This window comes from Danio rerio, chromosome 18 (assembly GCF_049306965.1).
Source record: "Danio rerio strain Tuebingen ecotype United States chromosome 18, GRCz12tu, whole genome shotgun sequence".
NCBI classification, from domain to species: Eukaryota; Metazoa; Chordata; class Actinopteri; order Cypriniformes; family Danionidae; genus Danio; species Danio rerio.
Window position 1 is genome coordinate 34659113 of NC_133193.1, and position 23253 is coordinate 34682365.

The following is a 23253-nucleotide window of genomic DNA, read 5'->3' on the forward strand; positions in this document are numbered from 1 at the left end:
TCATGGTCCCATTCGGGATCTCCTTCACTTTCATAAATTAATTTGTGAGCCCGTTTTAGCACATGGGGGTCAAATGACCCATCTCTAGGGTAGGGACGCATCGCTTGTGCCTCAGTCCACCCTGCTAGATTATCTAACCATGGATTAGTGTAATATCCCCACCCACATCGATACATCCAATCTTTAGGGCCTTCCCCTATCTCAGGCTTGGGGTATGAACCACCCATGTTAGTAAATACTTACTAGAAAACACACAGAATGATCGTTTTACTTTTGTATAGCGCGCTCTTCTTGGCTTTTCAGGGAAAATCCCAGCCAAGGATTACTCAGTTCAGTAATGAAGCTTATCAGGCAGTCAAACCAAATTCATGTCTTGCCAGCTTCCTGAACACTCAGTTCAGTGATGAAACTAATCAGGTAGTCAAAACCAAATTCATGTCTTACCTGATCAGCTTCATCACGTCGGGGGTCACCAAGTTGTTGGGATAAATTGCAGATCGTCTGTGTGTTTCCTCAGTAAGCTGGAGCTCCAGGAAGGCAACAACAACTGAGAGATGTGAATCCAACAGTTTATTGCTCTCTTCTAAAGAAGACTGGGGTATTCCCAGCTTTTATACATCATACTCAGGGTTACATGGGTTATGAATACGTGCAAATATTCAGCTCAGTTAGGCAGAACAATTTTATCCAGTGCTCAAGAATGTCAAGGCGCAACGTCAAGGCGCCTAGTACAGGGACAACTTACAATAAGATAAGACACAGTTACAAAACAGAATATTTGGAGAGTGACTACATGGATATTTCTTTCAGTAACCTAACGATTGCGGTGGTTAATACCGTCACTCGGGCTAGAGCCCCCTCCTCGAGTGCGCCTATGCCCTGAAGTGGAGTCTATTCACTGAACAGTGCGTCTCTCGCAGAGAGGACCCCCGAAATTTGCCAGATCAGCGTTGTGCTTTCTTTACGCCAAGAGACGCCGGAGAGCAGGCTGTCGCCTTCCACACTCAAGGTTACGTGGCTGCCATCTTCGCTCTCATGACACGTTGACTGACAGCATCGTGAGAAGGCATAACCTCATCATCCGGTTCCTCAGAGGCGCTAGGAAAATTAATTCACCCCTCTCATGCCCTCTTAGGATCTCGCCCTCGTTCTCACGAGCCTGCGTCAGATCCCTTTTCTGTCCCTGAAGACAGAGGGTCGGGGACCTGGAGGCATTTTTCGGTCAGTGACTCGTGCCTGTAATTCATGCTGGCTTACTCTCACGTTCCTGAGACCCAAGGTTCCTCCTCTGTTTTAATACCAGGTAGTGAGCCTGCAAGCGCTGCCCCCTGAGGAGGCAGACCCAGCTCTTTCCTTACTTTGTCCAGTTTGCTCATTGCGTATTTATCTGGACCGCTCTCAGAGCTTTAGATCATCTGAGCAGCTCTTCATCTGTTATGGCGGTCGGCAGCAGGGAAGTGCTGTAACCACTGGATAGTGGATGCCATCTCTCTCGCTTATCAGAGCCAAGGCAAGCCATGTCCCCCGAGAGTGCGTGCGCACTCCACTCGGAGCATCGCATCCTCATGGGCACGTGCACGCAGCACCTCTCTAACAGACATCTGTAGCACTGCGGGCTGGGCGACACCTAATACATTTGCAAGGTTTTACAATCTGCGAGTGGATCTCGTTTCCTCAAGGGTATTAGGTAACCCTTGGTTATTGAGGAAACAATTCGGTGAAGGCGTTGAAACACGCTTGCTGCGCCATTCTCCCTTACACGGAGATATGTTCGCCTTTTTATCTGTCAGTAAAGTTCCCCGTCAGGTCAGCCCTGCAGATTCCTCCGAGGCCTCGAGCACTGACTTAGGGGTAGGAGTCATTTGCTGGCCCACTACGTTGTAGGTCTGCCCGCTGGTCAGCCCGCGTTTTGGGTATCCCCACTAGGCGATCCCATATGCTTATTCAGCCACGGTGCAGTCCCCCCTCACGGGTGGATCCGTGTCTTCCCTCTCCGCTAACCATCTTATTAAATGCGTACTCCTCCTTTTCAGGGCTAGTCCATATGTATTTTTGCCATCCTATCTCCCCCATTGGGTAGCAGATGACTTCTGCAGCGTCCTCCCTATTGGGACTGCACGCTTTCCCAACGTACTGTCTTATTTTCCTAGAATTATCTAGACGTTTGCGACTTCCCAAAAAATATATCTAAATCCGTAAAACTTCTTTTGAAGTGGGTTAAGTAAGGGCCAGGGACCACGTTGGAGGACCGCGCCTCTCTTTGATGCAGGAGCGCTCACGCTATGCCTGGCTATCCTCTCATCGGAGGCGAAGGTAAGGTGCAGTCATTATGGTGTTTTCCATACATTCCCCCAATTCGTGGATTAACAAATAAATCCACTAATAGCATTGAAGTTCCCCATCCGAAGGGGAACCCTCTGGTTACTAAAGTAACCCCTCGGGGAACGGAAATGCTATTTAGCATCGACATAATGACTGTTCCTTAGCTGTAAGTGTCAGTCTCTTCAGCATAAAAGAATGGCATTTCCTTGCTTCCCTGTGCTTATATGCAGAGATAACTGGCAAAAAGGCACACGTGCGCAAACTTACACTGCCAATTCATTTGCATTTCATTGGCCCGTTGTATATTCTTTCAGATGATTGGCTTTCTGAAACAAAATCTCCCAATTCCTGGATTAATGAATAAATCCACTAATAGCTTTTCCGTTCCCCTCCTCTGGGAACGAGGGTTACTTAAGTAACCAGAGCGTTTTTTATCATTGCACTTTATAACTTAAGTACTTTTTTACACCTAATTGAAACTGCATTTTGTTGCCTTGTATGTGTGTAATGACAAAAATGAATCTGATCTAATCTAAAATAATGGGAGTTAATGGGAACAATGTATTTAAATTTAAATGTCCCATCTCCATGTTAAGTCAATGGGACCAATTTAGGACTTCTTAGCGCTCCAAGGACACAGCTTATAATTTGAAGGCTCTGGGACGAAAACTGCAGGACTACTTAAGCACTGAAAAAAGTCTCCGGAAGAAGAAGTATGGTAAATAACAATATTGAATTTACCTAAAGGCAAGCCCCACTAATAATATGATACTTTTAATAATGAATAAAACATAAAATATATAATTTCGTTAAGCATCAACCAGTCTGACATATGCAAATTGCAAAATATTATACTGTACCAGGTATGCTTTATAATATGCTCCTTCTGTAAAGCTGGGAACCTTACTCTGCAAAGTCATTTTTCTAACAATAATAATATATTTTTTTTTTTATTATTTATAAATGGCGCCTTTCTTGCAACGAGCATCAACAGACATACCAAAACAATTTAATAAAACAATTAATATAAAAATAGAACAATGCCACACAAAATTGAAGTTGAAACACATCAAAGAATAAAATAGCATGGTAGTCATAGGAAAGCCTGTCTAAAAAGATGCGTCTTAAGATGAGATTTAAAAGTGTGAAGGCTTTTACTGCTCCTTGGGTCCAGGGGAAGTGAATTCCATAAGCCGTAGAGCTGAAAGATTTGGCTCTCATTGTGCTAAATTAAGTGCGAGGTGGAACCGGGGAAAATGAGTTGGCTGATCTAAAAGTGCGAGAAGGGGTATGAAGCAAGTCTGTGAAGCGCCTTAAAAGTCAGAAGTAATATTTTAGAATCAATACGATACTTTACCGGAAGCCAGTGAAGCTGATAGAGAAGTGGTGTGATATGCTCTTGAGATGGAGTGCTAGAAATGACTCGAGCTGCATGGCTCTGAACAAGTTGAAGTTCACAGAGATGTTTAGAAGGAAGCTCAGTGAGAAGTGCATTACAGTAGTCAAGACGTGAAGTAATTAATGCATGGATGAGAATTCCTGTATTATTGGTTTTGAGAGAAGTATGGAGCCAAGTAAGATTACGCAGGTGGAAATATGCAGTACACATAATATTATTGATATGGCTTTCAAACGAGAGTGTGCTATCCAAGATGACACCCAAACTCTTGACCTGTAGAGAGGGACAAATTGTGCTATTATCAATATCTGTTGTAAAATTATCAGATTTATACAGGACACTTTTAGTGGCAATGAGTAGTGTTTCAGTTTTGTTATTATTTCATTTAAGAAAGTTTGATGAAAGCCAGATTTTTATTTCAACTAAACATCTAGCAATGACCAGAAAAAAAAAAAAGAGCGGGCGCTGACTAACAGCTGATAATTAAAGAGTGATTTTTTTCTCTATTCCTGTATGTAAGGTGTTCTAATTTGTCCATCTTCTTTTGATATATAGGCTTTTTTAAACCTTTAGGCATCTTAACCCACAGGGGTCTGATGGTGTTTGAGGCTCTGGAGAAGTTTTGAGATGCACTGACATTTGTGTTGTTTTCAGAATTTTAAAAACATATAAATGGCTAAAGTGTGATAACACTGTAAACAGCACAAGTTGGGCTACAATAATACTTAAGCAGCATGTTTGTATGTGTTTGTGTTTTTGAGAAAGAAACGTTTATGCGTGGTTAGTGAAAAACTTTTTAAAATTTTGAAGCCACTGAAACAAGGCTGTGAAACACACAGAGAACATTTGTGCACAAGACTTTTGAGAACTGGATCTTGTAGTCTAGTGTTTTTGCTTCAAAATGATGTGAGAATTATTTTGCTCACTTGCTCACAGAAAACAATATAATGAATTAAAATTTCTAAGTCACTTTCTGTGTGATAATGGTTTGTGCGAGAAGGCGTGAACTATCATTACTATGCAGTGAGTCAACCTGAGAAGACAAAGACCTGCATAATGAGCTGCATAATGAACCATCAGACAGGTATGTAACTGAGTTTCAAGAAAGAATCTGAAAAAAAAAATACGTTTATTTATATTTTTTGTTTGCAGTTTATTTAAAATATATTTAACTATCACACAAATGTATTTATTTTTATAATATACATATAATAATGCATATATATATATATATAATAAGCGCTGTCAAAATTAGTGCGTTAACGCATGCAATTAATTTAAAATAAGTAACGCGTTAAAAAAAATTTACGCAATTAACACAGTTGCAGGTTTTTTTTTACTTCCTGTTGTGGTGTATGTGTGTTTAACATGCAAGAAATGTGGATAAGAGCAAGGAAGCACTTTTTGAAGGCAAGTTTCAGTATAAAACAATTAGTTGCATCACAGGTTATTGCCTATAGGTTATAGTTTCATGCAATCATTGTTAACTTTCGACTTCTGTTGTAAATTGATACCGCATGGCCACCAGAAAGAAAATCGTTCGCATTTCGTGACTCGGTGTTCCTTTAAGGTAATAAAATCACTGCTTAGGCTACATGGTAGAATTTTAATAAGAGTATAATCTCAATCATATTAAAATCGGAGTACTGGTGTCTTATGTGAATGTACTCAGATAACCAGTGTACCAGTCTCTGGTAAAGTCGCGAGCTGTCAAAGACATGGCATTACTCTGCCTTCCAGCATGAGCCCTCCAAGTTTGGCGCGTTTCCTCATTAAACGCAATGAAAGCGTATGCTTCGTGTTGTTGTGTCAGAATCATTGTGAAATACAGTAATACTTTAGGACGCTTAGTTTAAGCAAATTTGATGAACGTGATCATGCGTGTTGAATCTGAGGGGAGTCGCTCCAGTATGGAAGTCCGTTGGGGCCAAAACGTCTGCAGCGCGTTGTGTGTGTGTCTGTGTCAGGCCCATTGAGGGGTGTCAGAGGTGGAGTGAGCGACGTATCTGAGTAGGGGCGTGTGTGCGCGAGACGTACCTGAAGGACGGTGAGGGTGAGTTGCACGCGACAGGCTACCTGAAGAGCTAGGAAGAATGCAGGGGAAAGGGGTGTGCAATGTATGTAACAACCGGTTTGCGAGAAATTATCATTTATTTGCGGGCATTTGGGAGTCTCTGTGCACTTGTGGGATACTCCTAGTCTTAGCAACTGGATGAATGTAAAGGAGGATTAAGCAAAATTGTTTCTACTCTATAACTAATGTTCTCAACTCACAGCAATAAAAGTTTACAATGAGTGCAACAGTTTGTATTCTATAGTTTATTATTATAATTTTCCATATCTGTAATGCCTGTATTTTGGCATTTTTTCAGTCCACTTAGAATCCAACATGGAAATCAATGTTTTCTTTATTGGCATTGATTGTTTTGAAATTTAAATGTCATTAACATACCTGTGTTTTAATTTCTTTAATAAATATGGCTGTCAAGCCAGGATCTTGATGGTTTATTGTGGGTATGTTGTTTACATGAAGAAATCTGTGTTACAAGTTAAACAAAAATTCTATTAAACAATTATATTTTAAATTTTAATTCTAATAAACAATTATATTTTGAATTTAAATAGTTTTTGTCTTGCGTTTACATTAATTTTATATTTGAATAGCCAAAATTACAAGTTTCAGTATTTTAAATGCGATTTATCGCATTTAATTTTTTTAAAAAGGTGCGATTAATTAGTTAATTTTTTTAATCGATTGACAGCACTAATATATATATATATACTCGCTGACCAGAGCGAGTTGCAGTACCACGCAAAAACTCTTGTTGTCGACAACCGTGAGATGTGGTTAGGGAGAGGTAGATGTGGTGTGCCACAATCAAACCTGAAAACCAATCAATGGCATCAGAATAGCACTGCTTTAATAAATGGCCCTGGCAGAGGGCATCGTGCACATCAAAAACAGGCAAAGCAACAGATTATTATTGTTCAACATATTTAGATGTAACCCCATTTGTAATCTGTAACATTTTCATTAGTAACTGTAATTTAGTTGCACATTTTATCTCAGTAACTGTAATGAATTACTGTTACTTTATTTTGTAATTAAATTACGTAACGCCGATACATGTAACTAGTTACTCCTCAACACTGCATATGAACAAGGCCTGATTCTGATTTTAGTAAATAGGAATTCATGTGATTTCTTCCTGCTTACACGCACATGGACCATATCCGATCTGTGCCACATGGGAGAAAAAAATTGTGATCGTGTCACATGAACATTGCAGTGTAAATGCGCCAAAAAGAACTAGAGGGTAAGGTGGGCAAGTAGAGTTGAGTATCATCAGCAGCAATGGAATTGCATGTTGTATTTTCTTAAAATATGACCAAGAGGAAGTAAATAAATGATAAACAGGAGCTGGCTCAGTATGGAGCCTTGAAGGGCACCAGTAGTGGCAATCTACAACCTTGACCTAAAGTCTTTAATTTAGACAAACTGAGTACGTTCTGAAAGATAGGACTTAAACCATAAGAAACGGGTGCCAGAAATCCCTACAGAGGCAAGTCTATTCAAAAGTCCCTCATGCAAAATTACCTCATGCAAAGGCTGCATTCATGTCCAGAAGAATAAGAATTGTTTGTAAACCTGAGTCTGCTGCCAGCAATAAATCATTTGTGAGCCTAACAAAGTACTATGGTTGGGGCGAAAGTCAGACTGCAAGAGCTCAAACAGATAGGAAGATAGTTGTGAATTTGAGAGACAACACATTTTACTCATTTTAAAGATACATGGCAAATTGAAATTGGTCTGTATTTGGTCAAATTAGATGAATCAGCTACAGTTTTTTTAGAACTGAAATGATCACAGAAGTTTCAAGTGAAGATCCAGAATCCAGTGAGGTGTGAATAATGTTAGTGATTAATGTGGACTGTGTTGGAAGACTTAACTAAGTCTTAACTAAGAAGTGGCAGATGATAAGATAAAAGTATCAAAAGTGAGATGGATAATGATTTTTAGAGACATGGTGACTAAAATCATTGACTGAACTAGTTATCAAAGAAAGTCAAGAATCTGTTACACAACTAAGTACCACAGGAAAGTTAGTTGTCAGGAAAATGTAAAGAGTTTTAAATACAAAAAAAAAAAAAAAAAAAAAAAAGAATAGTCTGGAGTTACCCCCACTGGATTGTGTTATTTTAGCATAGTAGTCAGATTTTGCTTTAGATGATGCTTCCTTATAATGATGAGCAAGTTTTGTGCACATTTCTTTGTGGACAGTTAGCCCAGACGTCTTATACAAGCGTTTCAGCCTGTAACCTTTGGTTTTGAGTTGACGCAGGTCAGAAGTAAACCACGGAGCAGAAACAGAAAAAAGTCCAGTTTTGAAAAGGTGCAAAAGTGTCCAGCATCTTAGATAGTCCGTTGTTGTAAAGAGACATCAGAGCATCAGCAGAAGATGAGTCAACATTGTTTGCAAAGTTATTAAGTATGTCCACAAAGTGTTATTTGTCAATGTTTTCAACGTTTCTGATTTTGATTATCCAGTGTGGCTGCAATTTAAAAACTCCGAGCTGAGCACAGATGGACACCAGAAAGTGGTCAGATATTGAAAAATCAGAAACGGAATATTTGTGAGGGGTTATTCCAGAACAACAGATAAGATCAAGGGTATGACCTTTAGTGTGTTTGTAGGGAAATTAGCAAATTGCCAAAGATTTCCAAGCAAGATAAAAAATTAATTGTTAATATGAAAAATAATAAAAAAAACAGCATAATTACATTGGAAGACAAGGAGCACAGCTCAGTTAAAAACTCAGTTCAGTTCAGAAAGTTCAGTTAAAAAGCTTAAATTGCTTTTAGGAGGACGGTATATACAGTATGTACAGCGAGAATGGTAGGAACCGCCCCAAAAAGAGGAGGATTCAGAAATAACTACTTGGGATACTTTCCATTTTTCCTTATCGAATATCACCACACCCCCTCCCAGTCCAGTAGTGCGGGGTTTACAAATGTATTTATATCCTGACAAAACAGCTTGTTTTAAATAAAAGAAATCATCATGTCTTTGCAAAGTTTCGGTACGACATTAAACTTATAATCAGAGAGTACATCTTGCGAAAGATGACCTTTGTTGGATAACAAGCAAATGTTGAGTAGACCACAAGTAAGGTTTTAATTTGCTTCATTGGAAGCAGAGTTTGCTGATTTACTGAGTACACTGCACTCTATAGATTGTACTGACCTTGGTGCTTGGCGAGGGTTGGACAGCAAGAAAGACCATATTTGAGATAAGTCATCAATGGTATAGGACCGTTGTGATCCATGGTGAATAAACCTACAATGCGGCCAGGCAGCAATGTCATGATGAAAGTTGATGGAGTTTCCGAGACGTGAGAGCGGAGTTAGAGAAGTTTCTCAGCCGAATACTGAAGTAGCAGCTCCGCATGGCAACCAGGAAAATCCAGAATGATAAGATCCGAACAAGCAGGTCAGGAGGTTTCATTGCTGTTTCATCTCTTGTTTTTCGCATGATGAGTTGGGTGACAGCAAACACAAGCCCGCTACGCCAGGACTTATCACTATCACTAGTCATGATGACCCCCTCAAAGCAGACCGGTTCACTGTAAAATGCAATGATTTAGCATAGAGTGCTAGGCGTTTCCCAGTATATACAGTATGTTAACTGTCAACTATGTACAATAAACTATGTAATAGAAGTAAAAGTTCTTTTAAAAAGGTTCTTTAAAAATAATATTCTTCCCGGGTAGTGGCTGCTAACAGTGCCACCGTGTACCCGGACCGGAAGGAGACAGACATTATCTGATGACAAAATATATCTCAGTAGTATGTTTTCTAAAATAATAATGTACCTGAATGTATGAAAGAGCTGAAATGGTAGATTTTTCCTTTTGAAAAATTCACTGTCACTCTCAAGTCTCTTCACCGTACATCAATAGGAATGCAATCATGAAGCAACACATATTCACCACCAGGGGGCGGTTTTATGATTATTTGCATGAAAAACACTCATTGATTAGGTTTCATAACCACAGCAGTAATTCGCTTAGTTTTCACTGTGAGAACATTTCATCAAAAAGGTTTAATAGAACTATAAGGAACCCTTTTTAACAGAGTGGGGTTGGGTTATAGCGATAGAAAATACAGTTTATGCAGTTTAAAAGCAATATAAGTCTATGAAAAATCCCCGCAATTCACGCGTGTGTACTAATACATTGATATTATGTAAAAAAATAAATAATTTTAAAAATCTTCCAAAAATATTTTAAGTTTTGTTAAACATATTGACATCTTTTTCATGTGATTTTACACTGGTTATGTAAATTGACAATATTTTCCTGTTATTTTACAATGTTTAACTATTTCGGAATAACTTTTAACATTTCTGTATTTGGGTGCACTTTACTTAAAAAGGGTGTAAGAAAGCAGTAATTTCTTTGTCATAAGATCTTGACAATATAAAGACAACATAACTTATCATAAATCTGTCATAGATCCATTATAATTATACTTTTATAAAATGATTATAAACTGAACATTGTCACTTCTAATGAGAAATTGATTGACATTTCATTCTGTTCCACCTAAATCAAGTGTTCAGTGTTTATGATTTTGAGTTTTATGTAAAAGCTTTGTTGTTTTGGTAATGTCAAGCTCTCAAACACTGACAGGTATAATTGTATTGATAATATGAGTTGCTATGACAAACAAAGACAGACAGTGATGTATTTGTTTATGTTATGTTGTCATAAAGACAACTCATATAATATCAGTTTTATATTTAAAATGACATATGAGCAAATCACACTTAATGTCAGTTTTTAAATCTTCTTTAAATAAATTGTCATGTCATGATTATAAAGTTGTAATGACAGTCTTATGAACGTTTCAAGTAAAGTGTTATCTGAATTAACTGTAAAATTAACAAATTATTTTCAACAACCCTAGTTAAAGGCCTAGGACTACAACAAGGTATAAATTGACAGAAAATGTGTTTTAATTTTTTTTTTATTGTATATTGTGTTTGTATGCTGTTTTTCTCTGTTTTAAATGTTGTTCTCTTTTACATTTTGCCTAATCTTACTAACTTCCTTGTTGTTTTACTCAGAGAACAAGAAGCTGGTCAAGGCAGTGATTGTAGCAGGTCTGTACCCTAAAGTGGCCAAGATTTCCCCCAGCCATAATAAGAAGAGACCTATGTAAGTGGCCTAATTTTTTTTTTATTGCTTTATTCGGTACCAGTCATGTCAAGGTAGTGGTTAGTGTGTGTGTTTGTGTGTTTGTGTGTTTGAGTGTTTGTGTGTGTGTGTGTGTGTGTGTGTGTGTGTGTGTGTGTGTGTGTGTGTGTGTGTGTGTGTGTGTGTGTGTGTGTGTATACCTATTTATGTATATGTACCTTTATATGTAAATATGTATATGTATACAGTAGGTGCTGTCAAACTCATTTAAACCACCTCAATATGTGTTTTATTCACACAGCCTCTTTTTAGCCTTGTTAAGTTTTTTTATTTATACACTGATGGTGGTGATAATAATAATAACAATAATACAGTAATACTACATTTAAAACATTATTCTCAAAGCACTTCACACTTAAACCTTACAGGAATAATAGAAAGTATACTGTAGCTATCCAGTAGTTTTTTTTTTTTTATAACCGCGGGGTGATAAATCAATTATGAGAAAATTAAGGCCCTTAAAAGGTATTAAAAAGTCATAATCAAGTTTTTACAAGGTCTTAATTTTTGTTCAAGCATTGTCCAAAGTTTTTGACTCAAAGGCATACATTTATTTAATTCCCTCTTAATATTAACAATGGTGTGCTCGATCCAAATTAGTTTGGGCAGGGGCGCTCTGTCCGGTTGATGGCATGTAATTTGCAAAGCTCTACACCAGGGGTCACCAATCTCGGTCCTGGAGGGCCGGTGTCCCTGCAGGGTTTAGCTCCAGCTTGCCTCAACACACCTGCCTGGATGATTCAAGTATACCAAGTAAGACCTTGATTAGCTTGTTCAGGTGTGTTTGATTGGGGTTGGAGCTAAAATCTGCAGGACACCTGCCCTCCAGGAACAAGTTTGGTGAACCCTGCTCTACACATATAGCGAAACCATAGAGTGAAGAGAAATGTAAGTTTGTGTACTCCTGGAAATGAATGAGTTTAAACAGTGGCTGAAGCCTGTGGCTGAAAACAACCATGTAATTTATTCTTTCAAGCATTTTTTCTTCTGAGATTATCTGAGTTCTGTTCCATGGTTGTGCTCCATTGAATTATTTACCTACAACTGTTTATTAAGACAAAGGTTTGCTACTGATTAGAACTTGAAGTGGCGATGAGGTCTTAAAATATTCTGAAAAGGTCTTTAAAAATTTTCAAAAAGGTATTGAAATTACCTTTAGGATTACTGCATATAGCCTGAAACATTTTAAGTGTAAAAACTAATCAAACACATACATCCTGTACATGTCTCAAATAGGCAAGTCTTCAGGAATAATTTAAACTCATTAAACAACTCTGTATGCTTATTATAGGGGAGTAAAAGATAAAAAGGTGCCAAACCATTCAAGGCATTTAACAAAAATAGTCATATTAAAATTAACATGGAATCTAGCATGGAGGTAATATTGAGTTTCCAAAAATAAAATGATATGTTCTGTTATTTTGGTTCCTGTCTGAATTCTAACAGCTGAATTTTGAACATATTGCAATTTTTTAAATTCATCTGTATTCCTATAGTGAATTTTTACAATGTAGATTGTTTCAAAGCATCTTAACATAGATGCAATTCTAGTAAATTAAAACTGCTTCAGATCACTTTTCACAGTCGACGTCATTCAGTTCTGTGTAATGCAAATGGCACTGTAAAAGCTGAGACACAGAAGAGCAACTCGCCCAATGCACAGCTTCACCAGTTCCAGCCAAGTGATGACAGCGGTGAGGAACAAACTTCACCAATTTCCATAAAATTAGGGGGAAAAAACCTAGAGAGAAACCAGGGTCAGTTGAGCATGGCCATTTCTCATTTAGCCAAACTTATTGTGCAGAGCAGCAATCTGGGTGCCAGAGAATTGTGAACAATGTACAATCATCTTAGAGAAGCTGCAGGTCTAAGTAGGTCATGGACAGGTGTTCAGACTAGCCAACTTTGTCAATGCAAAGACTTGTCTATCACTGGGGTCTTTGCAGGTACTAGTCTCATGCTCTGTTGATTAATTGATAACCATGTCAGCCATCTCCTCAGGAGACAATTTTGAAGTTATTCAAATTATGTAGTTTTGGTAAGTGTTCCCATCTCTGGTTGCCCTAATTTTCGCAGCCTAACAATCCTTTAGAATATTTCAAAAGTTATGTGTTTGTATTTTATATGTGTGCCAGTGTTTCCAGAACTGTGCAAGAAAGGCTGTTCTATCAAGGGTTAGACAGTGTTCTAAGTTTTTACGTGTGAGGTTTTTGGGACCAATAAGCAAGACCTCAGTTTTATCTGAATTTAGCAAAAAGAAATTATTGGTCATCCAATTTTTAATATCAGCTATACAATCTGTTAATTTTGTAAATTCATACAAATGATCAGGTTTAGAGGAGATTTAAAGTTCTGTATCATCAGCGTAATGGTGGAAGCTAACTCAAACACAAAAGCCAATCCTCTAAACCAAATGACCAGTTGTCTAAACACATTTACTAAATCTAGACACCATTTTCAATTCAGCTTTATTTGTATAGCGCTTTTACAATGTAGATTGTGTCAAAGCAGCTTCACATAAATGGTCATAGTAACTGGAACAGTGTGGTTCAGGTTTTAGTGTTTAAGTTCAGTTCAGTTCAGTTTAGCTCAGTTCAGTGTGATTTAATCATTACTGAGAGTTCAAACACTGAAGAGCCAATTCATCGATGCGTAGCTCTACCAATCCTGAACCATGCGAGGCAGTGGCGACAGCGGAGAGGGAAAAAAAACTTCACCTGATGGGAGTGAAGAAAAAAAACCTTGAGAGAACCAGACTCAGTTGGGCACGACCATTTTAATTTCTCCGCTGGCCAAAAGTCTTGTGCAGAGCTTCATTCGCCGTGGTTTAGGCTGGAAGATGGCCTCAGCGAAGACTCGTCTGTCCCTGGAGCGTCGCTGGAATCACACTCATGTTCTCCACTCCCCACGACCATCAGTGCAGCAGCAGCTCAGGATATGGCCTGGTCCCGGATATGGAATCCTTGGGATCATCACGTCGCTGGTCTTGGTTCCAATCAGTGACTCCGCATAATCTGAGGACCTCGGGATGGGTATCCCCAGGTGAAAATAGAGAATAAAGAAAATAATTAGCGTAGCTGCTGTTCATAGTGTATATAAGCAAGATGCAGAAGCCTGTGTGGAACCCGCTAGGTGATGCATTGAGTGTATGCTTTACTAAACAGATAGGTCTTTAATCTAGTTTTGAACTGGGAGAGTGTGTCTGAGCCTCGGACGTTATCAGGAAGGCTATTCCAGAGTGTAGGAGCCATGAAAGAGAAGGCTCAACCTCCTTTACTTGATTTTGCTATTCTAGGTACTACCAGAAGCCCTGAATTTTGAGATCTTAAAGAGTGAGTTGGTTTGTAGCGAGACAGAAGGTTGGTTAGATAAACAGGAGCTAGATTATTTAGAGCTTTATAGGTGAGAAGTAATATTTTAAATTCAATACGAAACTTATCAGGCAGCCAGTGTAAGGAGGATAAAAAGGGGTTATATGATCATATTTTCTAGACCTGGTCAGAACTCTGGCTGCTGCATTTTGTACTAATTGAAGTTTGTTAATAGAGGATGCTGGGCAGCCAGCAAATAGAGCATTACAGTAATCCAGTCTCGAAGTCATAAAAGCATGGACTAGCTTTTCTGCATCTAAGATGGATAGCATATTTCGTAATTTAGCGATATTTCTCAGATGAAAGAAGGCAGTTTTTGTGACATGGGATATATGGTTTTTGAAAGTTAGATTGCTGTCTAATATGATACCCAGATCTTTTATAGTAGAGCTAAAACTAACTTTGTATCCCTCTAATTGTAAATTGAGTTGCGAGATCTGCTGTGTGCAAGATTTAGGCCCAATAAGTAATAATTCTGTTTTGTCGGAGTTTAAGAGAAGAAAATTGTTGGTCATCCAGTCTTTGATGTCTTTGATACACTCAGTTAGTTTAGAAAGTTCAGATGTCTCGTCAGGTTTAGTTGAAATATATAATTGAGTATCATCTGCATAGCAGTGAAAGCTGATCCCATGTCTTCTAATAATGTCTCCCAGAGGTAACATGTAAATTGTAAACAGTAAAGGGCCTAAAACTGATCCTTGAGGCACCCCATACTTTACTGGGCTGACTTGTAAAGGCTGTCCATTAATATTCACAAACTGGTAGCGGTCAGTTAAGTATGACTTAAACCATTGTAGAGCCTGTCCCTGGACACCTGTAGACTTTAAGCGATTTATGAGGATATTGTGGTCAATGGTATCAAATGCCGCACAAAGATCGAGTAAAACTAATAGCGAGACGCACCCTCGGTCAGCAGCTAAGAGTAAATCATTGGTTATTTTCACTAAGGCGGTTTCTGTACTGTGGTGAGCCCTGAAACCTGACTGAAACACTTCAAAATTATTGTTCGTCTGCAGAAAAGAGCATAATTGAGTGGAAACAACTTTTTCTAGTATTTTAGACATAAATGGAAGATTTGAAAAAGGCCTAAAGTTAGCTAAGTTGTTGGTGTCTAGTTGCGGTTTCTTAATAATAGGCTTAATAACAGCTAGCTTGTAAGAGTTTGGAACATGGCCTATAGATAAAGAAGAGTTGATAATGTTAAGAAGAGGTTCTCCTATAGCAGGTAGCAGCTCTTTCATTAATTTTGTTGGAATTGAGTCCAGCATACACGTAGCTGGTTTAGAGCTATTTATAATTTTTACTAACTCTTCATGTTCTATGATTTTGAAGCAGTGTAGGTTATTATTATGATTCAATGAAATATTTACAGGATTTGGAGTATAAGCCGGTGCAGAAAGTTTGGCATCTCCTATTTTCTGTCTAAAGCCTTCTATTTTATTACTGAAAAAATTCATGAAGTCATCACTAATAATTTGCGGTGGAGTAGTTTGTTCCAAGGATGACCGATTATTTGCTAATTTAGAGATGGTGTTAAATAAAAATCTAGGATTGTTATGATTATTTTCTATCAGTTTGCGCAGGTGCTCGGTCCTGGCAGATTTTAGAGCCCTCCTATAGCTGGACATACTGTTTTTGTACGCAATTCTAAAGACCTCTAAATTAGTTTTTTTCCATTTAAGTTCCAGGGCGCGGGTTGATGTTTTGAGCGCACGAGTATGACTATTATACCATGGTATAGTTTTAATCTCTCTAGCCTTTTTTAATTTGATGGGTGCCACAGTATTTAGTGTGCTAGTAAAGATGGCATCCATACTGCTGGTTACTACATCAAGATCATTTGAGTTTGCGGGTGCATTACGAAATAGAGAGAGATCAGGTAAGTTATTTATAAATTCATCTTTAGTTGACGGAACAATAGTTCTACTAGGGCGGAGTATTGGAGCGGGTTTGCTGATTTCAGGTAAACACAGCTTATATAGTAAGAGGTAGTGATCTGTAATATCATCACTTTGTGGTATAATGTCTACGTCAATAACCTAGATTCCATAAGACAGAATTAGAACTAATGTATGCTTTAAGCGATGGGTTGGACCCACAACGTTTTGCTTTATCCCAAGTGAGTGTATTAAATCCATAAACGCGAGCCCTAATGTATCATTAGCGTCATCTATGTGGATGTTAAAGTCACCTACAATTAGCATTTTATCAGTTTTGACTAGTAAGTCAGAAATAAAATCAGAAAATTCTTTTAGAATTTTGACATAGGGTCCTGGGGGTCTATATATGGTGATTAAACCGAGAGATAACATAGGTTTTTGCATAGTATCTGGAAGCTGAACATTAGGCGATAATACTTCAAAGGAGCTTAACATAAGTCCGCTTCTCTGTTTATTATTAAGGAAATCACTAAAGATTGATGCAACTCCACCACCACGACCAGTTTGACGAGCCTCATGTTTATATAAGAATCCTGGAGGAGTTGCTTCATTTAAGCTAATATAGTCATTTTGTTTCAGCCAGGTTTCAGTGAGACAGAGTGCATTAAGATTGTTTTCTGTTATTATTTCATTAATCATAAGTGCTTTAGGTGCAAGTGACCTGATGTTTAGGAGACCAAGTTTTACGAAATTTGTATTTTCACTTTCAACTGGTTTTTCTGGTTTGATTCTTACTAGATTGTTTTTTCTAGAGCACACAGTACATTTATTTCTTAATCTAATAATACGAGGAACAGACACAGTCTCTATAGGATTTGCCAGATATGCGTTACTGATGTTTAAGTGGGGTGAACAAGAGTCTAGGTGGCTATAATGTGAATTTTGTGAATTTTTACCTGCTAGTCAGATGATGCGAAGTAATCTGGAGATGTTGTCCGACAGGAGTTCAGCTCTGGCTCGATTGGGGTGCAGGCCGTCAGGACGGAAGAGCCTAGGACGCTCCCAGAAAAGATTCCAGTTATTAGCAAAGAGCAATTTCTGTTCTTTACACCATGTTATTAGCCATTCTGGGAAGCGGCCCAGAAACGATGATTTGCGTGGCGGGCGAGGTGCCTCGAACCATCTCGATCAGGCTCCTGAAGTCCTTCTTCAGGATCTCTGACTGCCGGAGCCCGGTGTCGTTTGTCCCCACGTGGAGGACAATGGCACCAGGGCTCTCGGCAGCGCCCAGGATGGTTGGAATCTGTGTAGAAATATTTCTCACACGGGCACCAGGAAAGCAGAAAGTACGTACTTTATTACCTTTTGAGGAGGCGGCACGGGCGTGACAAACGATCGAGTCACCAATGATGGCCACATCGGGACCCGACTCACAGAGAGGGGAGAAGCGGTTCTTCGTGGAGATCTCGAACACGGGAGGAGACGTTCTGCCCCGGGATCTAGGAAGCACCTTGCGCGGCTGCATCCAGGCGCCGTGGTAGCCGGGTGTCGGCGTGAACGACGCCTGGCTGAGCCGCGCCCCAGGTGCGCTGGGCCTGGACAGAGAAGGACGCGGGGTTGAGGTAGAGGGAATGATGTGGTTGTAATTTCCACGTATCTTAGATGATGAGGCGGCCTTAGCATTAGGTACAACAAGCAGTTGTTCCCGTAGCCGCGACCGTCTCACCAGAAGCGCCTGGATCTGGGACTCCACTTCTTCCAGCTCCAGCTCCAACGCCTCCATCGATGCTTCTCCTGCACACAAGGACAGAGACGGAAGCGACATTTTACGAGGTAAAGAGCAAAGCCAGTAAGTTAAAAGTGTATGGTAAAAGAGGTCGGTAGCTTTAGCTGACCAGCGGCGCTAGCAGGCTAAAGCTACAAACAACAGCAATATCATAAACACATTTCACATGAAGACACAATTCACAAAACACAATCCTCCATTCTCATAAATCTAAACACATTTTTTCTTGCTAAAACACGTTCAAAATAACTCTGCTCATATTCTTAAATGAAACCTCATGTGATGCAAAATTCTTGCCACAGTCAGCAATATTTGAACACAATGAACACACCTGACATCATTTATCACACACAGTGCCCCAAAATTGAAGACACACTCGTACTTGTTGCTAATGCTGTAACCATATGTATAAAAGCAAGTTCAGAGTGCACTTCAGAGTTTGCTGAAGAAACACAATGGATAAAGGCAGAGTCAGGGGATGAGCTATTTGAGTCTGAGGAGGGAGAAGGGCTGGCCATGGAAGAAGAGGAGCAGCCCGACGAGAAAGAGGCCCACAAGGGAGAAGAGAAGGTTCAGGAGAGAGAGAAAAAGATCCCCCCAAGACAACCTCGCACCATCATTACGGACGAGATGTGAGCAACAGCCATTGATCATGTCAATATTACTCTTTGTGCAGCCATGCGTTCGGAGGGTCTTGTCCACCAGAATGCTGTCCTTGGATCGTACAATACCCAACATCTCCTAAGCTTACTAGAGGAGCTAAGAGTCATCCTTCTGGACTGCCAACAACACCATCCTGGGCCCGCACATAACATTCATGTGATAATTTGGGACAGTTTCCGCATCCTACAAAACAAACCAAATCAGATAGTGGTTCACCACCAACAGTAACCACTTTTTAAATGTCTGTCTTCCACCCTACTCCCTTTTCTGAACCCTATAGAGGAGTTCTTCTCATTGTGGAGATGGAAGGTTTATGACAGACAACCAAACACTACAGAGAACGTTCGAGGTTACAAAAGTAACCCTTTGTTCTCCGAGGAGTGGAACGGAAATGATCTTAGAAAATCCCCGTATGGGAGGATTCGGTTCAGAAGCCGCTTGTCTGAAAGAGTATTGAACGTGCCAATGAATGCCAATGAATTGGCAGCATAAGCTTGCACAGGTGTGCTTCATTGCCAATTAACCCAGCATATAAGCACACAGAGCAAGCAGACGCCATCCTTTTAAGCTGAAGAGACTTGCTAACAGCTAAGGGACAGTCAATATGGCGAAGGAATATAGCAATTCCGTTCCCCTCCTCGGGGAACGAAGGGTTAGTTCTGTAACCTCGAACGTTCCCCTTCAGGTGGGGAACTCCAATGCTATAGGTGGATTTGATCTTAGAAAATCCACGTATGGGAGAACTATGGAAAAAGCCATAATGACTGCACCTTACCAACGCCTCCGATGAGGGGATAGTCAAGCAAGCGTGACACATAATGGAAGGCGCGGTCCTCCAACGTGTCCCTGGCCCTAACTTATCCCACTTCAACGGAAGTTTTACGGATTTAGGTATATTTTTTGGGAAGTCGCGAGCGTCTAGATAATTCTAAGAAGTACGACAGTACATTGGGAGCGTGCAATCCCAATAGGGAGGACGCTGCGGAGGCCATCCGCTACCCAATGGGGAAGATAAGATGGTGTCGTAAATTCGACTTCTTATTAATTAAAAATGATCAGACCGGAGGTTTTGAATATCAAAAAATAGACTTTATTCTTCATAATAAAGCCGAGAAAGAGCAGAGCAGACCTCATAGCATTCTCCTCCTGCTCCTTCTAAAGTATCTGTGTTCTCCATAATCTTTATTCAGGTAATTATGACACACCCCTTTGTGTATCTTTTTAACTTTTGACCATTTTTGAATAGGTTTTCTAGTCTAAGGGGTCCTGCTATTCTTGACTCTCAGCCCACTAGCTCATGTCAACAGAGATGTTACAGGTGTGTGTCAGCAACTATTTTGACACCAAAGTTCTCTCTCCATAGATGCAACTTATGCAAAAGGCCTAAGTGTTTACATACATTGTCATGATAGGATAATAACTTGATAATGTTACTCATTCTAACTTCTGACACATATAGCTTTATAGAAGTTTAACATATATAATCAGTGCTTTACATATTCAGTAATTCTACACAATCAGTCATTCAGCTTTCTCCTAGTGTTGCTCCTGTGCAGGCATACTCATCTTACACAGACATATCACTGTATTTTTAACACAGGCTGGCATGTTTGCTGCAAACACTACATACATTTTGAGAAGAGAAAATTAACTGCTTTACACTATATACAGAGAGAATAAAATCTTCTTCAATGGCAAGATACATATGGAATAGCCCTAAGAAGGGGGAGTGCGCATAAAGAAGGTGGTTAGCGGACAGGGAAGACACGGGTCCACCCGAGAGGGAGGACTGAACTGTGGCGGAATAGGCATATGGGATCACCTAGTGGGGATCACGCATAGCAGGCACCTATACCCAAAACGCGGGCTGACCAGCGGGCAGACCTACAACGTAATGGGCCAGCAAGTGACTCCTCCGCTGAGTCAGTGCTGGGGGCCACGGAGGAATCTACAGGGCTCACCTGACAGGGAACTTTACTGACAGATAAAAAGGCGCACGTATCTCCATGTTAGGGAGAATGGCGCAGCAAGCGTTTTTCAACACCCTACCGAATTGTTTCCTCAATCACCAAAGGGTTACCTAATACCCTTGAGGAAACCGGCTCCACTCACAGATTGTAAAACCTTGCAAATGTGTTGGGTGTCGCCCAGCCCGCAGCTCTACAGATGTCTGTTAGAGAGGCGCCGCGTGCACGCGCACAAGAGGATGCGATGCTCAGAGTGGAGTGCGCACGCACTCTTGGGGGACACGGCTCACTGATAAGCGAGAGAATGGCATCCACAATCCAGTGGGAAAATCTTAATTTGATATGGCACTTCCCTGCTGCCAACCGCCATAACAGAAGAAGAGGTGCTCAGATGATCTAAACTCTGAGTGCGGTCCAGATAATACGCAAGGCGCGAACTGGACAAATAAAGAAAGGGCTGGGTCTGCGCTTGCAGGCTCACTACCTGGTATTAAAACGGAGTGGTAGGAACCTTGGGCACATATCGCGGGCAGGGTCTCAGGACGTGAGAGAAAGCCAACCCAATTACAGGCACGAGTCACTGACCGAAAAATGCCTCCGGGTCCCAGACCCTCTAATTGATATCAATGCGACCAGCAGAGCTGTCTTCAGGGACAGAAAAGATACTGAGTCGAGGATCGAAGGGATCTAACGCGGCTCGTGTAACGAGGGCGAGATCCTAAGAGGGCATGAGAGGGGGGCAGGGTGGATTCGCCTAGCGCCCCTGAGGAACTGGATGATGAGGTTATGCGTTCCCACGGTGCTGCCAGCCACCGTGTCATGAGAGCGGAGATGGCAGCCACGTAACCTTCAGTGTGGAGGGCGACAGCCTGCTCTTCAACTTCTCTTGGTTAAAAGAAAGCACAATGCTAATCTGGCAAATTACGGGGGTCTTCTCTGCGAGAGACGCACCATTCAGTGAATCGAATGGGTAACACTTTATAATAACTACACACTATAAATAATTTACTAAGCATTAGCATCTAGTGAATTTATTATTTGTTGAGCATTAACTCTACATTAATTAACGTTAGTAAGCAGTTTATAACTGCAGCTACAAATTCTGCATTCTTGACTTATAAGCACCTATATAATGTGCTTAATAATTGTACTTTCATACTTAGTTAATGGTTTATTTTTCATTACTAAATTAAGTATCGCATTATTTACAAACCATTTGTATTTAAGAGTAGTTGATGGTTTTTAGAAAAATTCTGAATGAGTTAGTAAATGATTAATAAACTATTGAAATCAACATTTATGTCTTATTATTTAGGCATATACTAATAGTTAACTAATATGTTAATAAATGCTTTATTAACTCAACTTCATGCAGTTCTGTGACCTAATCTAAAGTGAGGACTATTCATGATTTATAAATCACTTATAAATGACATATAGAGGCTCAGAATCAAATGGACAATAATCTTTGCAATCTTATCTAAAAAGTAAAATTAATGTTAAGTTTAAACATTGCCAAATAACAGGAGTTTCAAAATATGACATAAAGCAGGATAACACAACAACAATATAATAATTTAACAATATATTAAGATGCAATGTTTAAACTCTACAGTGATTTTAGATAAGGTTGCAGATTTATTTTTCATTTGAAGTACAGTTTCATTTGAATAATGTAGTTTATGTCATTTTTCCTGTTTGGAATTTAACTGAGCCTTTATTTGTAATTTATGAGGGATTTATATACCATGAATAGTCCTCACTTTACATTAGGTCACAAAACTGCATGAAGTTGAGTAAATAAAGCATTTATTAACATACATAGTAACCATTAATATATGCCTGAATAATAAGACATAAAAATGTTGATTTCAATAGTTTATTTTTCATTTACTAACTCATTCTTATTGATTCTAAAAGCCATCAACTGCTCTTAAATACAAATGGATTGTAAATAATCCAATACTTGCTTAAGTAATGAAAAATAAATCATTAACATAGTATGAAAGTACAATTATTAAGCACATTTTAAATATGTTTTTAAGTAAAGAATACAGCACTTGTAGCTGCAGTTATAAACTGCTTACTAACGCTTATTAATGTAGAGTTAATGCTTGACAGATAATAAATTCACTATTTGCTAATGCTTAATAAATGATTTATAGTGTGTTGTTATTATAAAGTGTTACCATAGACTCCACTTCAGGGCATAGGCGCGCTCGGGGAGGGGGCTCTATCCCGAGTGACGGTATTAGCCACCGCAATCGGAGGTTACCCAAGTCTTCCTCGCGTCTAAGGACCTCCAAAGATCGCGAGGGTGCCAGATGGTGCCCTGTCCCTGAGAGAGTAGGTGCTCTCTCAAAGGCAACTGCCAGGGGAGGGCTCTGACATCCAGGTCCGGTTGGGCCAGAGGGGCGCAACCAGCAACCTGCACAGTAACTGCGCGAGCAGGCTCACTGGGGGAAACGCATCTTTGCGCATGCCCCGAGGCCAGCTGAGAGACAGTGCATCCGTGCCGATAGTCAGGGAAAAGAACAACTTTCAATGAGCGATCTCGGGGGAAGCAACAGGTTGATCTGGGCTTCCCAAAAATCCAGCTCCAGGC

At 39.7% G+C, this 23253-nt stretch overlaps 1 protein-coding gene across 3 annotated transcripts in view; it reads left to right on the forward strand.

The window, feature by feature from the left end:
- Positions 1 to 23253, forward strand: part of dhx36 (DEAH (Asp-Glu-Ala-His) box polypeptide 36) — a 237055-nt gene that overhangs the window by 185554 nt on the left and 28248 nt on the right. For all 3 annotated transcript variants that reach the window (XM_073929461.1, XM_005159207.6, NM_001128544.2), the window contains 1 exon segment: positions 10852 to 10942. In XM_073929461.1, coding sequence (XP_073785562.1) covers positions 10852 to 10942 — 91 coding nt within the window.